Genomic DNA, 25,368 nt, shown 5'->3' with positions numbered 1-25,368 from the left:
ATTTTACCGGTGCACATCAGCGCTAGTTCTGTGCCAGGGAGAGAAAAGACGACGAAGTTCGTGTGTCGCGCTCTCGGCCTCTTGTTTTCTGTGCTGCAGCTGTCTTGCTTGCCCTGGCAAGTTTTTTGCTGAAACTCCTCCGAAGAGCATGCTTGTTACAGCTTGTATTTTCGCCATTTTTTTTACTTTTCTTTTCTCTTTCCTTCTCCCTTTCCTCTATGCCTGGCCTTCCCGAAGGTGCAGGCAGGCGTTGTGCCACTATAGGTGGCAGTTGTCAGCGTGTTCCCAACTTATTTCCTCTGTTTTCGTGTTATTTATGTACATGAATAAAATGATAATAAATGGTTTCACGGTTTAGCACTCCACTGCAGTGAAACCACTTATACAGGGAATTGCAAGTGTACAAACATGCACATATTCGTTCATTACAAATACTTCAATAATTTTCAATACTCTAATATTAGAAGCATTCGAATATTTTCACAGGCCCAGTGATATTACATCTGGTACCGCGACTCTTTGCCCGAAATGACGCCTGTATTGCCGAAGCTTGAAAGTGCTTTGTTTTCCAAAGCAACTTCAAGCACTGGCATGGCTGTGCAACAGAACACCTGCTTGCCTCACAGAAGGCCGAGGTTCAATACTGCTTGTAACTATGCTTTTCATCATTTGCTGTAATTGTGATACCTACTTACGCAAAGTGCAAATTTTTCGTTCATTGCCAACACCGCTGACACTGAAATTTCTGTGATGCTGGCATTTAAATGCAAGTGCACTCAAAGGAGCACAGCCATGATGCATTGTCGCTCGCATCCCTAGTCATGGTCACCACATTTCAACAGTGTAACACCAAAACTGCTTAGCTGTCCAAGTTTGACATTAGTGAAACTCGTACTGTCAAAATGCATTCAAGCCTTGCTATGACGAGCCAGCTTTGCTGGTACAGAGAGCTTGGGGAGTTTGTCTTTCACTGCAAGGAAGAAATCATCTTGTCTTTGTCTTTCACTGCAAGGAAGAAATCATCTCTAGGTACAGAGGCATTTCATTCATGGACCAATGAAAATTAATCACATGCAACGCACTGCTGGCAAATACAAGTGGTTTTAATGTACATTCACATTCGCGGCTGGTGTTAATGTCCATCAGAAATGGAAAAGAGGTGGGAACGTCCATAAAAAAGAGGAAGGGAATAAGTAACATCACTACAAGTCCAGCTTCAATAACGCATCCTTCTGGAGACGCAACACATCCGCCAGATTGGAGGGCAGCCTGTTGATTTGGGCGTCTAGGTCACGAAGGGCACGTTCGCGGTAGGTCGCATAGTGACCTGGGAGATCTAGCTCCCTGTAGACGGCTTTCACTGCAGCCTCATCAGTGCCACCGGGAGCACCGCGTCCGATGTGCGCCTGAAACAACAAATCGTTGGCATAACCACGCATGCATGATGGTATAATGCAACCACCACTTTTACGCTTATTAGGGTAGGATTTTTAGAGGGCTTTAACAATTTTTCAGCATAGTCTGAAAATGCTGCCAATCGGTAGTTGAAGCAACGACACTAAAGAGGAACAATGACATGGTTTAGATTGGCAAACTGCACTCGGAGAACTCTAATGCCATGTTTCACTATGATATAAGTCCATAATTAGCGAAGAAAATCGAGGTTGAAGTTTAATTTTTAAATCTCTCGCTTAAATCTCCGCACGCAACGTAAGAATTTTTGTCATTTTTGTGGTGCTCGCTTAATGAAATTTTCTGAACCTTCATATGCTATGTCTATGGCTCTCACAGATTACAATTTTTATCGATTGGAAGGCAAGTAGGACCTAGTTGACACCTTAGAAATTTCTTATGTCATGTTGCTTGGTGTGGGAATCCCAAAGTGGCTTTGCTTTTTTGCATTTCCTCTCCGCACGTTTTCTCACTTATTAAGTGTTAAGTTGCGACAATGGTGAGTGTTTTTGGAATTGTGAAATCATACTTTACTAAAATGTGAAAACTCATTTTGCTCATTAGTGCCCCTTTAAGGCTCCTAAGGATGCGCAAGCCAAACGTGTGGCCTGGAATTGACAATTCTCAGAGTTGGCTAGAAATCATTCTCCCTACTCTTTACAAATTATGCCGTATATCCAAATAGCTGCACCATGTACCCAAACTCCACAGCCACTGGCTGACTCGAGCATCGTAAGCTCTGTAGCCACCACGGCTGCCGGGAGATGATGCCACGTGCCCAGTGCGCTCGCTCACAATCACACTGAAAGTAAGCCACACCTTTGAAGATAAAAAAGATGTGCTCAGAGCATGGAAGAAAAAATACTTGAGGTGAACCTTCTAGGCGGCGGTGGCATACGTGGGCAGCGCAATAGCATGGCGGGGAAAATTCGGTTTTCACTACAGCACGACATATGACGCTTCTGGAGTGCTGCCATTGCTTACCTGAACGGTACACAAAAATTCAAATGCCACCTCATACATAGCAAATATTTCCCAAATTTCTGTCTGTAACATCACCAATATTTTAGCTGCCATACAGCTCTTGAAACGAGCTACGGGTTGTGGCAGACATCTTCAGCGTGAATAGGTCTCCTCGCTCGCATGTGCGCACGTGTGCATAGGTAGCCTTGGGAGGGAAAGTTACCAATGCAGTCAAGCAAGCTGTTGCACATTGCTTCACAATTTTCAGGCTCCTTGTCTCTTTGGCGCACGTAGCACCGACTTCATCCCCGCGCGTGCTTCGCATGCCACAAAAAAAAAGTGCTTTGCATATTTTCACCGGTTCTTCTTAAATATGGTGCAGAAATGTGCTGCACCAAACTGCGACAGTTGGTACGCATCCTGTCTGAAGAAACTAATTACAAATTACCTACAACATTTATAGTGACCAAGTCAGGTTGAAGTGTGGGCTTGTGCCATAGCAAGAAAAGATCGAGAGCTCACGTCTTGCGACTATGTTTGCAAGAAGCACTTCTGGAAGAGCAAGTCCCATCATTTGTTAAAAAAAGGGGGCACTTTAATTACAGTCAAATCTCAATAATACGAACTCGAATGGGTCTGAAAATTTGTTCGAATTAAAAGAAGTTCGAATTAAGAAAATCTAAATAAACAGAGGGTTCTCCATGCAGTGGCACATGTGCATTGAGCTAACACACGAGGGGGAAGTTTCAGAAGACTGCCATTTAATCACAAATCACAGGACATCCGTTATTAATTGAAGTAATCCATGATGCGCGTCGGCACACGTTTGCCTTGCAGCGAGGCAATCAATTTCGCACGCAGCTTGCGAAGCATTTCTATTTCAGCTTCAGCATTCTCCTGTCAAGAGAGGTTGCGCTCGGAAATGGCCAGCGCCGACACTTTCTAAAGACGACAACAACGACTGCGTAGCGGAGCCTCAGCCTTAGCATGGCCAAAACGTGACTGGGAAGGATGAGCGTCTACACGCGGAGAGAAGCAGATCGGCATTTGAGAGAAAACCAACACTCCACTGCAGCTTTTTTTTTCTTTGCGCGCATTGTTGAAAGGAAAATAGTTACGTGGCAGAGTCGCGAAAGGGGGAAGCATGGCACCAACGTAGGAGAGACCCCCCCGCCTTTAAGGCGTAGAGCTGTGCTCCCGCAAGGGCTGCAGAGGACGGTGCCTTTTTCTTTTCCTTCAACCACCATTTGTTCAGTCCAGCGACGGCTTTCTTTTCCTTTTTTTTCTCTCTCTCCGCGCACGACGTTGGAAGGAGAAGGGTCTTTACGTGGCAGGGACGGAAAAGGGAGAAGCGTGACACGGGCGCGTCTCAGATCGGCCTTCGAGAGAGAGCAAACATTCCACTGCAGCTTTTTCTTTCCTTTTCATTTCCTTCGTGCACAGCATTGAGGTGTCGCAGGTGCCGCTGCGGGATTGGGCGGGGTGCTGAGAGCATTTTGGAGCGTGCTATGTTTGACTTAACCGTCGCAAGTGCTTGTGCGTTCAGATTACGGGGGTTTTTCGCCCATTGGAATACACGGGACCTCATCGTGAGTTCGAATTAAGCTGAAGTTCGAATCAAGTGTGTTCGAATTAATGAGATTCAACTGTATTTTGTAAAGCGAGAATATTCGCAACTATAAAGGAAAGCACATATCCACTTTAGGGCAGTGTCCATTTGGTTGAATGCTCATTTGCCAGAGCATAATTTGCAATACTTGTTAATCATCCCCAATGTATGTTTGACTTCAACACTAAACTATTCAAATTCATAGAAAAATGTGCTAATAGTGAACAGAAAATGCGCTACTGGTGAATGTGATGGTCACTAAAACAACCATATCTATTGCAAAAATGAAAATAAGCCCCAGAAATGTGACAAACAGCTAGAAAATTCTACAAGTGGCTAAGCGAAAAAGAAGCCCAAATGCTCTTATTATAAGCAGAACTGGAAAAACTGATGGACTTTTAACTGTCACTCGTATTTCGTAGATTAAACTCGTAATAAACAAGCCATGGCATTGAACATATGAGGACAGCGAAAAAAGGGATTGCAACAGGAAAGCTAACAGCAAGCGTGCATGCTGTGTAAATATAAGTACTTGCAAAAATTATCAGTGCAATGCTTCTGTTTTGATTTTCTTTTGCTGCGATATCAATTTTATAGACACTCTTGGCAAGTTCTTGCAGTTGCAGTCACGTTTCGTATAAAGTCCGAATTGATAACATGCGTCCGTCCATGCATTGTACATTCTAACGTGCGGAAAAGCACGCAAGTTGGGGCGGTGAACAGGGCTGAAACAGTAATCTAATTGGCTAGCCCATCTCTGTCGCTCGGTGGGCACGTTATTCGAAGGTCGCAGGTTCAGATCCTGCCGGTGGCAAGTTATCTTTTCATCCACATTTTTTTTTTCAAATTTAAAGTGCCAATGTGACTCAGTGGTAGAATACTCTTTCTTCAAATTTACATTACAATTACTCCTAGTATCATCTCTTATACTTTCCCTGGCATTATTGTATGTTAGTTCTCATGAAGAATTTGAACATGCCTCAGCCACAACAATTACTTTGTCGCACTTTTATTATTTTGGGTTCGAATGAACACTGTATACAATTTCCACATATCATAGCTCTGCACAGGTACTTAAATGCACCGTGGCTCATTTTCGTCTCTCGCACGACCGTTTTCCCCTGGCTGCTCTGCATGCATACGCGATGCTCCACCTCAGCCAATTGATGTGCGATTTGGGGGTGGCATGCATTGGTTAAACCAGTGCGGCAGAGCGAACACTTCATTGAATCAATCTCAAAAATGAGCCCTTGATTGCAGATCAAGTTCGTTAAACTGAAATATTCACTATTCGTAAGTTTGTTTTACTGAAAGACTTCTGCATAGAATGCACGGAAAAGCCACCGGGAATTTCTACATGTTCGTTAGTCTGAAATATTTGTTAAGCCGACGTTGTAGTCTTCCCGTGATGTCAGACTTGTGCTGACACAACACTGTGAAACAGTCGCCTGAATACCGAAACTGTAAGCACTTTCTTAAGGCAGCGGTGTTAAAAACTTGCCAGGCATTTATGTAACATTACTCGATGGTGAGAGCCATCTTTCTCTTTTCGGTCGGTGTATAAGGAAGCAGGGAACAACGAGTCGTGACTTCATGTGCCACCGCCAAACTCGGTTTTCATTTTCTACTCTTAAGGTCACGCGCTGTGCGGTTTCGTTCCTGCAGCATTACGCAACCTGATGTCACTGCAGAATTTGTGACGTGATATGGTGATGTCATCACGTGATGATCTTTTGCGTCACTCGTGCCCGATGTCGCGGAATTTCGCACTAGGCAGACTCTCGGTAGATGGAAATCTGTCAAACGGAACTGCTGCTTAAATGCAACAATTGCCTCTGATATGACTGATTTCATAGTTGTATTCTGCACCCCTGTTCTCTCAGAAAACATCTCTCAGTGAACCATCTCGAGGTAAACATAACTCCTGTTAAATGGAACATATTTTCCCGGTCCCTTCAGTTTCAATTTAATGAGTCAATCGTATATTTAATGAAATCCTAAGCAGTACAACACTATTGAACGGTTCTTGACACCCGTGTTTTTATTTAGAACAAGTAAAAAATATTTCAGTTTGGCATCATTACTCCTTGATTTACCATTACCTCAGCCAAATTCGACTATTGGTTTGAGGAGGTAACTCACCATTATGGTTTCAGTCTGCTTGGGCGATGCCACTTGAAGGGCAGTGACCAGAAGCCAGGAGTACTTGCCATCCACAATGTCAGTGCCCACTTTACCAATCTCTTCGACCGAGCCAAAGCAGTCTATGTAGTCGTCGCGTACCTGAAAGATGCGACCCAGAGCCAGCGCCGCCTCCTGTGCCTGCTCGTGTAACGATCTGTCCTCGACGCCTGCCTGCAAGGTGACCAACGGTTACCAGAAAACGTGTTGTTCTCGCCAAAGCATTACTGCTTTGTAGCTTCATCATAACACATTCATCAAATGCCATAGTCTTTATTACACACAGACATTGGTGAGAGAAAAAAATTCGTGGAAATCCGGATCTACGACAAAGGGACACTGACACAAACTTTGGTCTCGTGTTTTCTTGCTGCAACGTGTTGCTGGGCGCCTGGCAGCCATAACACAGCATTTCAATTGCTGCAGCACACAACAGAAAATTAATTACAAGCCCCTCATTATTGACCAGTTTCAGTTTGAGAGAGCTCCAAAAACGACAATCCCCAGGGTGCAGCTATTGCCACCTAGCGTGAGCAGCTCTCGACTACATCAGCACATAGATTGTGATGCAATTCTGCACGGTTCGCATCATGAAGTTTCTTTGAATAGGAAACAGGGCTGCAGTGTCGCCAAACACAAAACTTTCAATGCGTGCGCCGGAGCCACGCACTCATGACCAGCCGCCGAGAAGTATAGACTGTTGGAACAAACATGGCAAAAGAAAAATGGCGGCTATGATGTCATCATAACTTCTTTTATTGACTGCAGCGGGGTGACATGAGGGAAGTAAGGGGATCTCCAAGGGATCGCTTCTAATGATGTCAACAGCTTCAAAATTCTTCAAACTTCGAAATTTCTGTAAAATACCTTCCAAGCTATATTAACTGTTGATATTTTGCAGATGATGTACAGCATGTTCACGGGAACAGATCGTGCAAGCTACCTCAACCATGAAATTTTGTGTCAGTACCACTCTCACCTCAGCATTCATGTACCCTGGTTTCGGAGGTTGGTGAATAGCAAAAAAAGTCATCATAGAAAAATGTTAGGTCACTTATTTAGCTTGTTGTAGAGATATCTCATGATCTAGAACACCTGGAGTTGTATTTAATTTTTTTAACATAAAGACCTAAATGTGAATACAAAATTTTTAGAACAGAATTCTCATCTGCTCATAAATTTTTCAATTTTTGATCTGAAGAACTACTAGTTCGGATTTCATCTGAAAACAGTTTGCAGCATTGCAGTTATTGAAATTGTAGTATATAGCTATCCAGTAATATGTAATTTTTGTTTAATGTTGTTCGTACTGTCTATAAACAATAGAGAGGCAGCTTTGTGTACATTGTAAACCAGTTTAACTACAAGAAAATTCTTGCACACTTAAAATCACCATAAAAAACTGAACAAGCCTGTTTAGTTTAATCATGTCTGGACATAAAATACAGAAAATATCTCCACAAGCCATGTCTGCCCTTAACTACTGTTGCTGCTGAAGTGAACTTCTGAGGTCATGCAGAAAGGAGCGGGCAGTTGACAACAGCTCCACCAGGTGCTGCAAGGATTCCAGCTGTTTACAAGGAAACGGTCTTCTCTTTTAATAAACTTATTATATTGATTTTTCATTAAATCACTGGTGACATTTGAAACCATTCATTGATTTCAAATGTCGCCAGTGAAGCCACTGTGCATGGTGGTTGCATAAATGTGACAATATCATGCGTGAGCACATGAAGAGAAGCTCATATCGTGTCGTGACGTCTGTCTAGGAACCGAAACTATCTTTTAAAAACATACCATAATTACTTTTTCAGAGCGCACTCGAGTATAGCAGTAGATTTCCTATGCTCTTGAGAGCTTAGCGTTTCATTCGATGAAAAGAGACCTGAAATCTTTTATGTCAGTACCCCTTTAATTGTCCATTTGAGGTCCGCCCTAGAAATAAGTTGCATTGGAGCAACAGTAAATTAAGAGCTCCACATCGTCATCGATGCACAAGCATGCGATCAATGTTGACACAAGAGTACTGGCTCGAGTTAATTCGCCACTTGAAGTCTAGCCAAATCAAATCTTTGGTCAAGATGCAGATGCAACCAGGAGCGCAGTTCTCGTGATGTCCACTTAGTGGACTGTCTGCTTCAGCTTCTTGTGACTGGCTGGAGCTTGGCGAGTGGCGCACCGCCCGTTTTTAATCTTTCTTCCACAACGACATTTTAACATCGCGAAGCTTTTACAACTCTCAATACAAATGAAAAAGACGGAGTGCGTTTCGCCACAACGACGACTGGCTCCAGAAATCTGCTTTTGGACGCACATCTCTGAGACTGTGCATGAACTCTAATCAAGTTAGCACTTGAATTAAATTTAACGTGGCCACCCACCTGCACACCTCGAATGTCGGTACGCATTCCCTAAAACGTTCTCCAAACATCTCAACACATTCATACGCAAGTTCAGACTTGTCAAGTTTGTTTGAGAGTCCTGTTTCTGTACATTTTGTCCACATTCATTCTTTTTAGGCTGGTAATGTGCTGGCGGATTCGGTGCATCAACGTGGTCAAAAGTGCCGCGACATCACGGCTCGCCACTTTTTCGAGTAAATGAATGCCGCCGAAGTAAACATGTTCATTAGATGGAGAATGTGAAAATAGCTCCCAGATTATAGTGGTTTTCATCAAGTGATGCTTTCGCTACCAAAATGCCCATGTAAGGGCGCAGGGGTGAATGCGGAGTTGTCTTTTGAAGCAACTCAAGGAGCACGAATAATGCTGTTTCAGAGCAGCTCCGAAGTGGTAAAAAGGGGAGTCTTGGAACACCTTTGGAGCACCCCAGGGTGTGTTTCGGAGTTACGCAAGTTAGTCTTGGAGCATATCTCTGGGTATGAACATTATTGTTAATTCAAGTTTTTTTTTTTATTTCTGGAAATGGCCCCACCGCGGTGGTCTAGTGGCTAAGGTACACGGCTGCTGACCCGCAGGTCGCGGGATCAAATCCCGGCTGTGGCGGCTGCATTTCCGATGGAGGCGGAAATGTTGTAGGCCTGTGTGCTCAGATTTGGGTGCACGTTAAAGAACTCCAGGTGGTCGAAATTTCTGGAGCCCTCCACTATGGCATCTTTCATAATCATATGGTGGTTTTGGGACGTTAAACCCCACATAACAATCAATGATTATTTCTGGAAACGGAGTGTCTAGCGTTACGTCTAGACGTAACAATAGAAGCCGTTAAAGTTACGTCCAGACGTAAAAATAAGACAAGTTAGAGTTACGTCCAGCGTGACAATACAAAACCGGCTGGTTAAACTCGCCGAACCCGATAGGCAGTAGTGATGTAGTTGGCTAACGCAGCTCAGCTCGTACAGGACGGTGAGGTTGTTGGTTCAAGCCCAACCAAATATTTTTATTTTATTTATTATTTTTTTGCAGAAGTATTTTTTCAACAGTGCAGCATTAATGTTCCAAGGGTGTCGCGTATATATATATTTTTTCTTAAAGAAAATAGACTTCGTGGCCACGGCGGAAGCGCAAAACCGCGTTGCTACAGCGCCGTACAGTTCTGCTGTAGCAAGCGCATCGCAAAGCGAAATTATCCCAGTGACACACGAGCAAAGGTTCGAGACTGCCATGTGATTATCAAACTCAAGTGCGAACCACACGTGAACCACACGACGGACGTAACCTTAGCAGCAGATCATTGTTACGGCTGGACGTAACTTTCACTTCTTGCAAAAGCTACGTCTAGACGTAACGATAGAAGCCGTTAAAGCGACGTCCCAACGTAAAAATAAGACGTTAGAGTTACGTCCAGCGTGACAACAATTCAAAACCGGCTTGTTAAACCCACCAAGCCGATCGGCAGCAGTGGGGTAGTCGGCTAACGCAGCGCGTGCAGGACGGTGAGGTTGTCAGTTCAAGCCCAGCCAAATATTTTACTTTTAATTAATTTTTTGTGCAAGTATTTATTTAAACAGTGCAACATTAATGTTCCAAGGGCGTCGCTTATATTATGAGACCACGTCCGATACGGCAGTAACCAGGTTATCTTTTTTAATCCAGACGCACGAGCCAGAGAGCCAGCCCGCGTGACATACGATGATGATCACTACAATGGTTTGGTCATACAGATGAAGATGAAGTACATAGTCAGCGCTCACCCTATTTTCCCTCCTTCGCGAAAGAGGGCAGCAAGTTATAAAGGGTTGGGACCCCGAATATATCGTTTCAGTCGAGAGACGTGGGCGATCTCGGCGTGGTGGCGACAGTGATCAGGAGCTGCGTTGACAGGAGCAACGCGATAGCTGACTTCAGATGTTCGTTCCAGGACGGTGTATGGATCGAGATATCGGTGAAGGAATTTTTCGCAGAGCCCAGGTACACGAACAGGTGTCCACAAAAGGACTTCGTCGCCTGGGCGGAACACAACTCGGCGCTTTGCATCAATGTCGATTTTTCTCTTGTCCTGAATGGTAGCAGTGTTGGCGCGGCCGATTTCATGGCAGCGGGCGATGTGAGCGGCAAACTCTTCCGGGAGAGATGAAGATGGATTGGAAGATGTGGACAAAAAGGTGGTGTCCAGAACAAAAGTCAGTACACGGCCATACACGAGAAAAAAAGGGCTCAAATTCATCGTACGCTGTATGGCAGTATTATATGCGAACGTGACGAAAGGAAGTATTGTGTCCCAGTTTTTGTGATCCGGTTGCACGTACATAGAGATCATGTCGAACAAAGTTCGGTGGAAACACTCAGTCAGACCAATAGTTTCTGGGTGATACGCTGATGTGGTCTTGTGGATGGTGTTAGAGGCCTGTAAGACTTCAGCAAGGACATAAGAAAGAAATGTCTTGCCACAATCACTAAGGAGCACATGCGGTGCGCCATGTCGTAGAATAATGGCGCGAAGGAAAAAATCGGCTACTTCAGAGGAAGCACAAGATGAAAAAGCTGCCGTCTCCGCGTTGCGAGTAAGGTGGTCTACGGCAGTAACAATCCAACGGTGACCGGCTGGCGTAAGCGGGAGAGGTCTGTAGAAGCCTATGCCCACAAATTCAAAGGGAGTGGACGGGCACAGCAGTGGTTGCAATGGCCCCGCAGGAAGAGACGTGGTACGTTTTCGGTGCTGACATGACGCGCAGGAAGCGACGTACTTGGCGACAGAAGTGGAGAGGCCAGGCCAAAAGCAGCGAGTCTTGAGGCGGTCGTAGGTCTTGTGGAACCCTAAGTGGCCAGCTGTCGCATCGTCATAAAACGCTTGTAGAACTTCCAGACGAAGTGAGCGAGGAATGACTGGAACCCATTGGTTACCGAGAGGATGGTAAATTTGTCGACATAATGTTCTGTTTTGAAGCTTGAAACGGGCAAGTTGTCATCTTAGGCGGCTGTTTGGAGCACGCCATAAGCCAGTGAGCCAATCGATGATTGTGCGGCAGTAGGTATCGGCATGTTGGAGCGAGGCGAGATCTGTGGACGAAAGAAGGTTCGCCGAGGCAACCAACTGTTTCGAAGCAGCAGCCGTCTGTTTGGTAACTTTGGTGGGCGGTGACGAACAGATGGAAGGTGACACTTCGGCGCTTTGCGAGAGCGGGCAACATGACAAAGCGTCGGCATCTTGGTGCTCTCGACCCGACTTATATGTGACGCTGTAGTCATACTCTTGCAATCGTAGTACCCAACTGCCAAGGCATCCCGACAAATTTTTGAGAGACGATGACCAACACAGAGCATGATGGTCAGTCACTATTGTGAAATGCCGGCCGTATAAATAAGGGCGAAACTTTTGTACAGACCACACGATGGCGAGACATTCTTGCTCAGTGATGCTGTAGTTTCGCTCAGCAGGTGACAGAGTACGGCTCGCGTAGGCCACGACTTGTTCTTTGGAAGCGTGGTTCCGCTGAAGAAGAACAGCACCGATGCCAAGTCCACTTGTGTCAGTGTGTAGCACAGTAGGTGCTGCAGGGTCGAAATGGCGAAGCACTGGCCGTGATGTGAGGCATCGCTTGAGGGTGTGAAAAGCGGCTTCGCAGTCATCCGACCAGACAAAGGGTGCGCTCATGGTCAGAAGTTTGTGCAGAGGAGCCGCAATAGTAGGGAAATCACGTACAAAGCGGTGGAAATACGACGTCAAGCCAAAGAAGCTGCGGAGGTCTTTCTGTGCGGTTGGTGTAGGAAAGTGCAGTACCGCGGCAACCTTGTCGGGATCGGGCTCAACGCCATGTTTACTGACGACGTGACCTAATACCTTGATGCTGTGACTAGCAAACCGACACTTCTTAGTGTTGAGCTGGAGACCGGCCTTAGCTAAACACGTGAGGACTTCGTCTAGCCGTTCCAGGTGCTGTGAGAAGCTGGACGAAAAGATGACAATGTCATCCAGGTAGCGAAGGCAGGTCTTCCATTTTAATCCCCGCAGTACCGTGTCTATCATCCGTTCGAATGTGGCTGGGGCATTGCACAGGCCGAAAGGCATCACATTGAATTTAAAGAGCCCACCTGGCGTAGCAAACGCAGTCTTCTCTTTATCAGACTCGTGCATTGGAATCTTCTAATAACCGGAGCGTAAGTCGAGACTTGAAAAGTACTCGGCACCTTGTAAAGTATCAAGAGCGTCGTCAATGCGAGGCATTGAGTAGACGTCCTTACGAGTGATTTTGTTGAGTGATCTGTAATCAATACAAAACCTTACCAAGCCATCCTTTTTTTTTCACTAGTACGACAGGAAGACCATGCTCGTGTCGAAGGCCTGATGACGTTGCGCGCAAGCATGTCATTGACTTGTTCTTCTATAAGCTTGCGTTCAGAAGCCGACACACGGTAAGGGCGGCGGCGAATGACACGAGATCCGTCGGTGTCGATACGATGGGTGGTCACTGTTGTTTGACCCAGACCTTCGGAACAAACGTCAAAGCAAGTTTTGTGCTTCATTAATAACGCTAGCAAGGCATCAGTTTGCGTTGGGTTGAGATGTTCACACAAAGTGGCCTTGATAGCAGGAAATGCATCTTCTGCTGGCATACACTTTGAGAATGACGAAGCAGATGAAGCAGTGACGACACAAAGCGGTGCTTCTTCGGTAATGCTGGCTACAGTGGTCCCCTTTGGCAAAAGAAGTGGTTCTGGCATCGTGTTGCAGGCTGTGATGCTTGCATAACCACGGGCAAACCGCACTAAACAAGATGCGATGGTGATCCCTCAAAAAATGCAGCGCTGGCAAGGAACAACCACAGTGTGATAATATGGGCAGAAGAGTGAAGACGACAAAGAAGAGCGCACGGGATCGGGAAGCGCAGGACAGCGTTCGAAGCAGCGAAGTGGGCAAGGACAGACTGTTCTTGGCTGGACGACCGGTCCGGAGAACTAGGAGATGTCCTCTAGGTGCTGCACTGTCCTGGACTCCGGCTGGGTGACTGGCCCAGGGACCAGGCGATCCGCTGCTGTTCCGGCTGCCGTTCCTGACAGCTGGACAACCGGTGAACGAGGCCTCGACTCCGGCTGAGTGACTGACCCAGGGACCAGGCGAGGTTCCGCTGTTCCGGCTGCCGTCTCCATTTATTACGAGTTCCGGTTTGCTGTGGGCCGCTGGTCCAGCTGCAGTTCCGGATGGCTTGCACGACCCAGGTGTGCTACTAGGACGAACGTGGCGGCTGAGAGCTGTTGCTCCAGGGTGGAGCTTCCGAGCGACCGCTACCTTCCTGCTGCTACTGCGGCAGAAGGCCGTGTGATGACGTGGGCCAACTCACGTTGAAGACGCCAACGAGACAGATGGCAGGTCACGCCGAGCGATCAGCGTCCAAGCCCAAGCAAAAAACGGCGAGAGACTTAATTAGTGAGAGATTTCCCATAGAACTGCATGTGACAGACTATGTTTTGAAATGCTCCATTAATAGTTGCTTTTCCCGTGTAAATATATTTTGTGAGTGTGTGTGTGTGTCTGTGTGCACTCGTGGCTCGATTGTTTCTTGGCTAGCGGTCCTGGGCCCAAAACCTGACACTACGTCACACACAGCGTCGCTATTTAGAATATCTCGTGACTTGATCGTAAGGACACGTTCTTGTCTGGGAGGCAGGAGGAAATCCGCAGCTGTCACAAGGTTGGGCGACGAAAGGTCGGCAGCAGAAGAAAGCTCAGTGTCCGTAATACGAATGAGGGGCCGACCACACGAAATTACAGCAGACGCCGCTGACAAGAAGTCCCAGCCTAAGATTATCTGACGGGTGCACAAAGACAGCACAGCCAATTGTATGTGATGACGGATTCCATCGATGAGAACACGAGCAGTGCACAACTCGGTCGGGCAAACTGGACTGTCATTAGCGCCGCACAACATGGGACCGGCATAAGGAGTTTGCACTTTACGCAGGCGAAAACACAATTCACGATAAATTACCGAAAGTGCGGCTCCAGTGTCTATAAGGGCGTCAACAAAAACACCTTCCACACAAACAGGCAGTAAATTAGCTGGACGAGATGAAGGAGTTGTAACATTCCGACAACAAGCAGTTCCCCCCTCAAAAACTGCACCTTCTAGTTTTTCGAGTCCAGAGAGATCGGCGCGGGACGCAGGGGTGATGACGTACGCCAAAACGATGACGGAGAACGGCGGCGAGATGAACAAGAAGGATGAGGCCCAGCATGAGACCATGGAGGGGAGGGCGACCGACGAGAGGATCGTATCCATCGGTTCTCTCTCGTAAGCTGGGTAACCACGTCGTTCATCCTGCTGACGGCGGCGGCAGAAACGGGATGTATGAAACGGGATGTGGCGTGGTCTTGGCACTTGCGTGCCAAGGCCACGCCACACAGCCACATGGTCGCATCCGACGCCCGCAGGCACGGTTGGAACTTGTGCAGGGGCCGGCGATGCAACTTCTGCGTACGAAGGCACTGGGAAGCGCACAGGAGACAGGGCATGTGCAGCGCTTGTCATTGATGCCAGTTCGTCCTTGATTATCTCACGCAGGTTGGGAGGAGGTGTGCGGACAGACGCAATGGTTGGGTTGCCTCGAATAAGGCCGTGAAGTTCTTTGACAATTGTGCAGATAAGGGCCTGCAATTCATGCTTTCTGGTAAAGCGAGCGTCGCAGCAGGCATGTGGAAGGCGCATGAAATGAAGCGCGTCCAGGCGTTGGCATGTAGTGATGACGTCCCGGACGGTAGTTGGATTCTGGATCACGAGAGCATTGAAGGCCACAGAGTTGATACCTTTCAGTAGATGTCAGATGCGATCGGCCTCCGTCATGTCATTTTGTGCTCGGCGACAGAGAGCCAGAATATCTTCAGTGTAGGACGTATACGATTCGTCGTTCCCCTGGATGCGGGTTTCGAGCTTCTGTTTCGCTAGTACAGAACATCCTGCAGACGTGCCAAATACCTGACGGAGATGCCCCGTGAAGGCCGACCAATTGGAGAAGTCGCTCTCGTGGTTGTAATACCAAGTTTTAGCGACGCCATCGAGGTAAAAAGGAACGTAGCGCAGATTGTGCGCCTCGTCCCAATTATTACAAACGCTGGTCCGATCATAACTGTCCAGCTATTCTTCGACGTCTTCGTTGCGAAGGCCGGAAAATACCGGAGTGTCTCGATGAGAGGTGCTCATGGTGTAGTGAAGCCTAAGTGGCTGAGAAGGAGCGGTTGCAGCAGTGGACGCGTTGGGTTCTGCCATCGCTGTAGCTTGAGGGCACAACCGTCGACCAGACTGGAGCTCCAGGGGTGACGGGTAGAGCAGGAGGACGTGGGAACCAAAGCACGCTCCACCACTTATGAGACCACGTCCGGTACGGCAGTAACCAGGTTATCTTTTTTAATCCAGACGCACGAGCCAGAGAGCCAGCCCGCGTGACATAGGATGATGATCACTACAATGGTTCGGTCATACAGATGAAGATGAAGTACATAGTCAGCGCTCACAATATACATTTTTTTTTCTTAAAGAAAATAGCCTTCGTGGCCACGGCGGACGCGCAAAACCGCATAGCTACAGCGCCGCACAATTCTGCTGTAGCAAAATAGTGAGTGTTAGCGACGAAAGCGCTCCGAGAGATTATCCCAGCATGGGCGCTATTGGGAGCTTTTCCTGTAGAGTCCGTGTATTAACTCTATGAGTCGTAGAGTTTCCCACAGCAAACTCTATGGCCTCAGTGACAATTAGTTTTTTATTCTGAGGTGATTTTTTCATGTTTTTACCTTTACACCCGTAAAAATATATATATAGTGAGTCAGATGGATGTCTTTTTGTCGCTCAACAATAACCATAATCTATATTAATCTATATTTCATGTCTACGTGTCGTTCATCTACTGTCTGACGTGACGCTGTCGCGCTGTGGTCAATACAGGCCTAAAACAGGCTATCAATGCTGAATATCAGTGCAAAATAAATGAAAGGTTCTGAAATGATGTAAACTATGTGATCAACAAAGAATTATTCACAATAATGTATTTAAAATCACGATAACTTCTTCCAAAATTTCTGCTGTCTCCTGTAGCCTAATATCGCGGCTATAGGCCGCGATATTAGGCTACAGGAACAAGTGGCAATGCGCTATACGAAGGCTGCGCGGGCCACCGTTTAGAGATACTTCCACAGAACACCTTTGTAGATACTACATTAGCACGGCTGCGCCATTAAAACTATGCGGATGAGGTTTTTGGACGACGAGATTACATGTCGCGACGTGGGACAGCTGTAACTACCGTTACCGTACGGGCGTAACCGTAGTGAATGTTTTACACGTCAGCACGGGCATGCAAACCGTACTTGCATCCAGTTGGAGAGCCGGTGTTTACCACTAACCGCGGTGTGGGCAGGGTTCTATCATGATTGCTCTGCTTGGTGACCGCTTCAAGGAAGCTAATGAAAAGGGAGCACCCGATACGGTAGAATGGTACCCGCAACGTCTTCCAAAAGTTTGTCAGCTGTTCTGTCTCAACAGAGCTGCTAATATGCGAAAAAATCTGTCACAATAAATGACGCAGCTTTCAACACACAAGTGATTTCGGTAAATCGGTGAATCTGAGCTTATGACCGCTAGATTCGGCGAGCAGCAGTGCCAAACATTACCGTAGCAGATGCAAACGTCTCCGTGGGACCAAGGACGTAACACAAGCAATGGTTATAGTTATGTCTGGACGTGGACGTAGCACTACCGTTGGCTATAGTTACGGCTGGATGTAACAATAGCGCAGACTATAGTTACGTTTGGACATAACGATTGTGGTGGCTATAGTTACGTCTGGACGTAACGACTGCGGTGCTTACAGTTAGGTCTGGACGTAACGCTAGCCACACCATTCTGGAAAACATAAAAAATTCCGGTGGTTTTTAGTAAACATTATATGCTGGTGAACCAACCAGACTTACCACAAGATAATGCGTGTGTGTGTCTGTTTATGTGAGAGTTCCTGTCATTGAAATATGATATGACATCTAACAGAGGGATAACCCAGAGAAAACAAGAGATGAAGTGATGCTTTGCATAGCTACACTTTATCAGACCTCAGATGAATTAAGAATGTTTATGTTCATAAACCACCAAATTGACATGAACCACTGAAAACTAGAGATAATCCTATAAATGTTACCTTCAATCTAAACTCAATGGTTTGATGAAAATAAATTTATAAATTAAAGAAAGCTTCTGCCCAGGTTATTAAAGCCCCACAGCTGACATAAGAACAGAAAGGAAAAGAAATAAGCTGTGCAATGCATAGCTAAACACAATTTTTTTTTAATGCTTACGTTGACAACGCAACTTTGCATGTACAGATGAGAGGACAGGAGAACTGAAATGTTCACTGTTAATGCATAGCAATGATATTGACAGTATCAGCAAGTTTTTGTTGTCATGGTCATGCTTACATAAAGTCCAAGCTGATAACACGCCCTATACATCTTATGTTCTACGCGCAAGCACTTGTGACGAACGCAGATTAGGGCTCTTGCTTTGGATCAAAAACCTGTATGTACCATTTGCATGTGCACTGGTACAATCTACTGTGTGCATGTGTGTGTGCGTGCATGTGTGTATATGTAACAAACATGTTAAGTATGCACTTAGCGGTTGAAGGGCGCACTAGGGGCCGGATATCGCTACCGCGTACAACTCTTAAGGGCGAAGCTAAAGGGTCCCCCACATTTTTGTCATGAAGTTCTGTTGTCTAGCTCGCTGATGGATATCCGATGTCATTGCCGAACCGAGGAGCACGCCGACTTAAATAATCTGGTGAATCGCATCTTGTGAGTGTCCTCACCTAAAGAGAATGTATTCTACGTCTTGCTTCAATATAAAGGTTCTTGCCATTCATGTCAAAGCATAGTAGAAACCAGTCTGTAATTACCATCACCTGTGTGACAAATGTCTCACCAGAAACATCCCAGCACGGATGGGTAGGGCGAAGGAGTAGAAGGCCGTCTTGAATGTGACGGTGGCCCAGTACAGGTCCATCGTGGGCTTGCACTTGCTGCCCGGAGCAGCAGCCACCATGTCCATTTCCTGACCGAGCACGGTTCGAAGGTCGCCCTCGTGGAAGAGCTCTATCAGCGGGAGGTAGCAGGGCAGTGAACGAAGCCGCTGCCTCAACACCCACCTGAGGGCCTTGTCGAAAAAGAGGGCATCGTTGATGGCCCGTAGTCCGACATTGGGGCACTTGTACCAACAGGGGTGGGCGCGGCGCATTGACGATCCGTCCATGATGTCATCTAAGATGAGGAAGTAGCACTGGAGCTGCACAACACGCGTGTGTGCGATAAATGCTTCAATGCCTTACTTGCAATGATGACAAAGCAAGCATGCGAACAGGTTTCAGCGAGAAAATGAATTGATCAAGGGCAATCACATTGATATCAGCCAGATTTGCAGTGATAACAAAGCAGGAGCATGTACCAGGTAAGACGCATGGTGTAGCACAGCAGGGAAATTTGTGTCTTATTTTAGTTATTGCAAGGCATTCGTTAATGATGCAACAACATTACATCAATCGTAAATTCATCAATTGAATTTGCACACTTTACACATTACGTGAGATGCAATTTACACAATCTGCTTTTCAAGCAGAGTTGCATATTCATAAACTTCATGCTGAGCTTTTTCTTTTTTTTTTAACTTGCCAGTATTCAGGTATACTACTAAAAAATTACAGACCCTAAATACTAATTGTCCATCGTAAAGTCATTAGAGTTGAACTTACTTTTTCAAATGCAACAAGTTTCACTGAGATTAGCCCAGTCTTTGTCCAATAATATCGCTTCTGCATTTTACTGATCAGGACTGACCACTAGGTAAAGTTCATTTATCAGTTCATTGATGGCTATTGAATAGTGAAGATTTCAAGTACATTTCTAAATCATGGGCACAATTTGGCAAATGCGTGCAGGTATTTTGATTGGACGCACGAACTCATCCTCAGTGACGCAACACCATAGCCTACTATGCCACTGTTTCTGTGAACATTTTGTCGATTTGGTTCACGTTTCGCACATTCCTTCGTCTTACGACTTCGATTTCTATAAACAATTTGCATAATGTATGTATGTAGTATACATATATATGTGTGCAGGCGTGTATAAACGGATAAATAAATGTGGTGTCTAGTGACTTCTTGTGCGGATTCTATAACCGCATGATAATCAAGAGCAGTGTGGCTTTTTGCTGTTAATGGACCCCCCTCCAGCCAATGGCGCTGCCATGTTGTCATGACCTTATAGAAGACCACTTTTGCACCACGCTCACATGATGATAATAATATGTAGGTTTTAATGATGCAATCACCAAGTTTGGCCAAAGAGCACCATGACAAATGATGAAAGAGTAACAATGATGCATAATTTACGATGATATGTAAAAGGATGTGAACTATGTTAATGTTACATGGCTATATAAAGGCCCTAAATTTTGTGCCCTTAGGTGGGTAAAACATACAGTGATTAAAGTTATGAACGTGACCTAAAATGTATATAGCGGGAATGAATGGCAATGCACGTGGTGGCAAAACTTTGTTCAAGATATGGCATAAGCACGATTTCCTTGTCAGCGCCCTTGAGACCAAAGGCTGTGCAGGAGCTGTTTCCTTTAATGTAGCCACTGCAGCAGCAACCTCTGCTGAGAGGTCGTGCTACGAACACCTTGAAATGTGGGTTGAAAACTATGTGTTTCTATTAAAAAATGCAAAGAGTGCTTCATTTTTAAAAAGTGCATCTCTACCGATGATCATGACAAAATTACGTGGAAATTGCTGTACGTAGGGCACTAAAAAGGGTCTTTTCCGGATAGCATCTAATTCACTGCACTGGACGCTGCGCTCACATGAGGAATCAAACAGTAACATGCCACAAAGCAGCAACAACACCATTGGCTGAAGGGGGATCCGTTGACGATGAAAAGCCGCACCGCTCTTGACCAGTACAATGTATACGAGTATAGCCGCAAAAGTCCCTGTCAAAAGTCGCATCTAATGTCTATTCACAAATGCCTAACACATGCAGCCCCTAGAAGTAGGAAAACAGGCGCCCCACAGCTTCACAGCCTTTCTTCCTCGCAGACCCCTATCTAAACTTAGACCTGCCATTACTTCCTTGTGCCAAGGTCAATGCATTCCGTTCAGTGCAGAAGTAGGCAAAGGTAATGCAATTTATGTCACAGAAATAGGCCTGGAGTTTTCAAATAACGAAACTTAAATAATAAAGCTTGTCGCACGATACCCTATGTTTTGTTTTTTCTTTTAAAATATGGTATCATTTACATTATTCTGTCTCTTTATATGGCATAAAAGAACAATCGAAACAACCCGCAAGTACATTTTATTCTAACATACTGCACAGGTAATAAAAAGTATCTTCGTCTTCTATACAGGAAAGCGTGATAAAACAAAAATTGTTTGCACTGAATGTCTGCAGTATTATCTTGAATGTGCTTCATGGAAAATAGCGATGTTTTCTAAAAATTACCACAAGTTCAAAATAGACGTTTCAAGGAATGTATACTGTAGATCTACATGCTTAAGAGCGTGGATGCAAACTTTGATGCAAGTTTGTGCTGTTTACGCCCAAGTCAAGATTATACTACCACAAACTCATTCAAGCACGCATGAATGTTAAAATGAAAAAGGAAGGACTTTATATGACTCGTTTGTCGTTAAACGCTCAGGACAACGGAAGCCACCAGCCAGCTGGCAGGCGCCCTCAGAAGTAGCACCTTCGGAACAGAACAAATGAAAAGCCTGCCTGCCTGCTCGGAATGGGTGCCACGGTCATTACCTCATCTGTCTAGTTTGTATACATAGCCTTTTGTCTGTAGTGTAGAGGCTGGTAAGTGCGCTGCACACCTGGCTGAATTTGACATATGTCAGTGTTGCGAGAAAAGAGACAAGCAGAAATATTTTTTTGTTTGAAAACCATGACAACCACACTGCATGCGGCAACCACTTTCCAATGCCCACCTGCCCATCACTCAAAACCAGCAAAAATATGCGTCTATGTTTGCTCTATAACTTTGATAAGCCTATGCTGCGTTTAGGTCACTGCTTTATTTTACAAGAATGGAATGTAATCTACACAAATTAGCATAAACATCCGACATGCAATCACTGTCAAGCACGAGACGTGAATTCACAGCCACCAGCCGTGCAAGTGTAAACAGCTGTGAGTGTTGGTGGCCACACATATGGACAAGCAGCAAGATGGGCAAGGGCCGACTCGTGTGCGTACACACTGGTAGAGTACTGTGTGAAGAGCAGGATGAGTGAGTACACGCTTTGTCTACCAACCTGCATGAAATCTGCATGGTTCTTTTGCATAATCATGTACATTGTAGTGTGGACATACAATAGCAATGAACGCTAGAATAAACATCCTGTCATGAACGTACTTGCTTACGTCTACTTTATCACTATGTTTCATTCCATAGGATAGCTCCCTAAGTGCACGGAATATGCTTTTAATATGCATTGGAATATTTTTCTTTGCATGTTCCTGTAAAGCTCACACCATTATAGATTAATGAAGCACTGCAACAACATAAGTGTGCATAATGGTTGGCTCCTCATTCGTGCAGACTCTTGTGGCTGTGCACCACTCTTTCAAACATTCGACATTATGAGAAGGATGCATGGTCGACTGACCAAAGAAGTCAAGCTGAAGCTATCCATACTTCGGTCACGGGTGCATTGCATGTTATTCTGAGTGATCAATGATATTCATTCCTTAAAAATAAACTTTTGTGTGCCTGACATGTGATAACCATTGAACCTATACATGGTAACTGTAAACGGAATGGCAGCTCACATTGGCTGGTTTGAGCTAACCTGCCACATTGAAAAGCCATGCGATTGGTGCATCTATGTTTGCACACACCATCATCAGTTGCCTCGAAAAACAATGCTTATAAGGCTCCTCATCCACATCAGCGCACTACCCACACGTAAAGAAACTTGGTTGTTCTCAAGTGTTCCAGCGCACTCAAGTTGCAAGGCAACCAGTCGCAAACTCTCAGTTTTGATTGAAAAAAGACCGCCTTCGATCAGTTGTCGCTTGTTTTATCTCAAAGCTGTGTAACTGAAAAACTTAGTATCAAGTGAAAACAGTTGCTCTTAAAATTAAACGACCATAAGCAATGAGTTTGCACCAGTTGCCTTTAAACTTGAGTGTTCTAATAAATGTGGGAGGTCCGTTCGATTCACCCACACCAATCCGAACCTGTTCACAACTGTGCACGCGTAGTTCAGATTGTGCAGCACGAGCTCAAGCGGTGCAGGCACAGCACGACACCCGAAACGAATGACGATGTGCCGACAAGGCCGTGCATGCCTTGTTTCTGTTCGCTTAATTTACATCGTTTAGCTAACACTGACCGATGGTGAACCGCAGATGCGAACAATTTATGAGGTGCAAGCACCTTGGCAAGACACACCAAGTTAGTAGAGACGGGTACGGCTCCTACACCTAAGCGCTGTGTCGTCTGCTCAGCTGCACGCACGGCTGTACCAAGCTGGCACCGTCAGCGTATGAGGTGCAGAAAAATCGTGAACCAGTACTGCACCTCTTCTGCACCTTTTGAAACGAATGGCGGGGTTCAGAGGTCGTCAATGCGGCACCCCTGCGTTTCGTGAAGTTGTTCACGTGATGCAGACAAATCGAACAGACCTAATACTTGAGTTTTATGTTCCAAAATCACAATATGATTATGTGGCATGCCATAGTGGAGGACTCTGAAAATGTTGACAATCTGATGCTCATAAATGTACACTGACATCGCACAGTACAAGGCCTTCTTGCTCGAGTGTGTTAGAAGCGATTAATATGCCTTTGCTGAAAATTGCATATGCAAATGAGTTCTAGATGTACCAAGCTCGAAGCGCCTGTCCAGAAAGCGGGGGCGACACATTCCAGACTGTGTAAATGGTGTGTATCGACATCACATGGTTTGAAATTTTTTAGACATGCGCTGCGACCATTGGTGCGTGATTTCACCCGGGCTATATCGATCCATAGCAGTCAGAAGACGTCACTAGTGCAGTCCATAGCACACTGCTGGATTATTCTAGACAATTCGTATTGAGCTCTGTACTATTGCCATGCATCTGGTAGACTCACAAGCTTTAGAACTTGTTGTTACAACTTGGCTTTACAACTTCGTTGTTCGAGTATTGTTGACGAAAACCACTATTTGCCACCAGTCACTGCGAGGCGATGTCGTGAATAAAGCCTCACCAGTTCGACGCACCAGCCAACCAGGCATGCCAGGTGCAACCGCGGTGCTGCCTCGTCGGCCAGCAGCTCGTAGGTCTGGACGACCGCCAGCAGTCGGCTTCGCTTGCCTCCCGGCAGGTTGTACTCGAGGGCGTCGCGGAGGGCCTTCAGAGCCTCGGCGAGGGCGGGCTCGCCGAAGTTCGTGTCCAGCACGATGCTCATGAGGTCGTCTCGGGCCTCGCGCACGATGAGGTCGTTCGCCGAGGCGACCCGTCGCCGTTCGCTCGACATGCTCTCCGCCCTGCGTCCAACAGCGAGGCGTACGCTCGAGTGAAGAAGCTAGTCGTGGGGCCGCACGTCCAATAACAACGCTCTTTTTCTCTTCCCCTCTCTCTGTATTAGTTTCTTTCTGGGTGCATATCGAGCCTCCAGGAACAAGGAAATTTTTCGTCTCCCAGACAGGGCTTTTGCGAATGTTTTGTTTGTTTGCACGGCTTAGGTCCGCAGGGCTGACACGGTTAAAGACGACGTGCGTTCCCCGGCAGAAAGTATAGCCACTGAATCCGGAGTAGAACAAACGTTGCTTTGAGGTGACAGGATAAACTAAACTTGCCTAGAATACCGGCGCTCTTCCGTGCAAATTTAAGCACCATTAACGGAACCTGTACACAAATGATTATTCTCTTTACTCGTTCCTTGCCTGTCTATGTCTTTTGAAGGAGGAAAACGGCGATGACGGAGATGAATGGACTGCCGTTTGTTGCTTAGATGCATTATTCAGAAGCTGCTACTTCGTGGCATACACGAAACAACTAGTATCGCGCCCGTGCCGAATCCGTAAAAAGAAACGTTCTGCAGCGATAGAGACCGCACAGCTGGGTGCGTCGAAAATGAAGTTCATTTTTTTTTTTTTAACAGAGAGAACGAAACGCGGCGATTCATACCTTACGCGGTCAGTAGATGACACATGGAAAGCAGCTGACATGACAGCGGGAGGTGTGGCCGCCGTGGTGCTGCCAACTATCGGAGAGGGCAGCTGTACGAACCGTCGGCGATCTGTCAGCCCCCTGCTAGCAGACAATCCCGATCGACACACCACTCGCCGCAAAGCAATCGCGGTCACGTTCATGTCGGCAGTCGCTTCCACAAACCTGAACGGCAGCTAATGCGTTCGGGGAGGTTGTTGGCCCACGGCAATGTGTGCCGATCGAAGGGGTGACGAACCCGCTGATATGCCTACACGTCTACGAAGTGTCCTAAGCCCGAATCGGGCAACTCCGACGACAAAGAAACGTTCTTTTGCTGTTCTCCGCGATGTCCAACCTCCGAAACTAAGTTCCCAAACTTCTTCAACCTGTCTCAAATGCCTGAAGTGGCTCGATCCTCGCGCAGATCCTTGCAGATCGTCGCAACGTCAACACACGATCAAAAAGCAGAGGTGCCGAAAGCCAAGGCGGAACAAGCCTTCAAGGCGATCAGTTTCA

The 25,368-nt window shown here is 46.1% G+C and overlaps 1 protein-coding gene across 1 annotated transcript; it reads right to left on the bottom strand.

The window, feature by feature from the left end:
- Positions 1–1,082: 1,082 nt before the first annotated feature.
- On the bottom strand, positions 1,083–25,061 carry LOC142774825 (farnesyl pyrophosphate synthase-like). The gene is made up of 5 exons (XM_075875935.1): positions 24,829–25,061; positions 23,906–24,185; positions 18,567–18,926; positions 6,167–6,379; positions 1,083–1,406 (listed from the first exon to the last, which is right to left on the bottom strand). Exons 1-5 carry the CDS (start codon positions 25,011–25,013, stop codon positions 1,203–1,205), a joined length of 1,242 nt encoding a protein of 413 aa, XP_075732050.1. The 5' UTR covers positions 25,014–25,061; the 3' UTR covers positions 1,083–1,202.
- Between the last annotated feature and the right edge of the window lie 307 nt (positions 25,062–25,368).

This window comes from Rhipicephalus microplus, chromosome 10 (assembly GCF_043290135.1).
Source record: "Rhipicephalus microplus isolate Deutch F79 chromosome 10, USDA_Rmic, whole genome shotgun sequence".
Taxonomy (NCBI): Eukaryota; Metazoa; Arthropoda; class Arachnida; order Ixodida; family Ixodidae; genus Rhipicephalus; species Rhipicephalus microplus.
Note: the sequence above shows the minus strand (reverse complement) of the source record. Positions and strands in the feature narration are given on the sequence as shown.

What these genes read in the sequence shown, in the direction of transcription:
- LOC142774825 (XM_075875935.1), bottom strand. Translation starts at nt 25,013, where the DNA reads ATGAACGTGACCGCGATTGCTTTGCGGCGAGTGGTGTGTCGATCGGGA. An exon ending in TTGGCTGGTGCGTCGAACTG is followed by an intron (nt 18,927 to 23,905) that starts GTGAGGCTTTAT and finishes CGTGTTGTGCAG; the next exon opens with CTCCAGTGCTACTTCCTCAT. An exon ending in TCCGTGCTGGGATGTTTCTG is followed by an intron (nt 6,380 to 18,566) that starts GTGAGACATTTG and finishes GTCACCTTGCAG; the next exon opens with GCAGGCGTCGAGGACAGATC.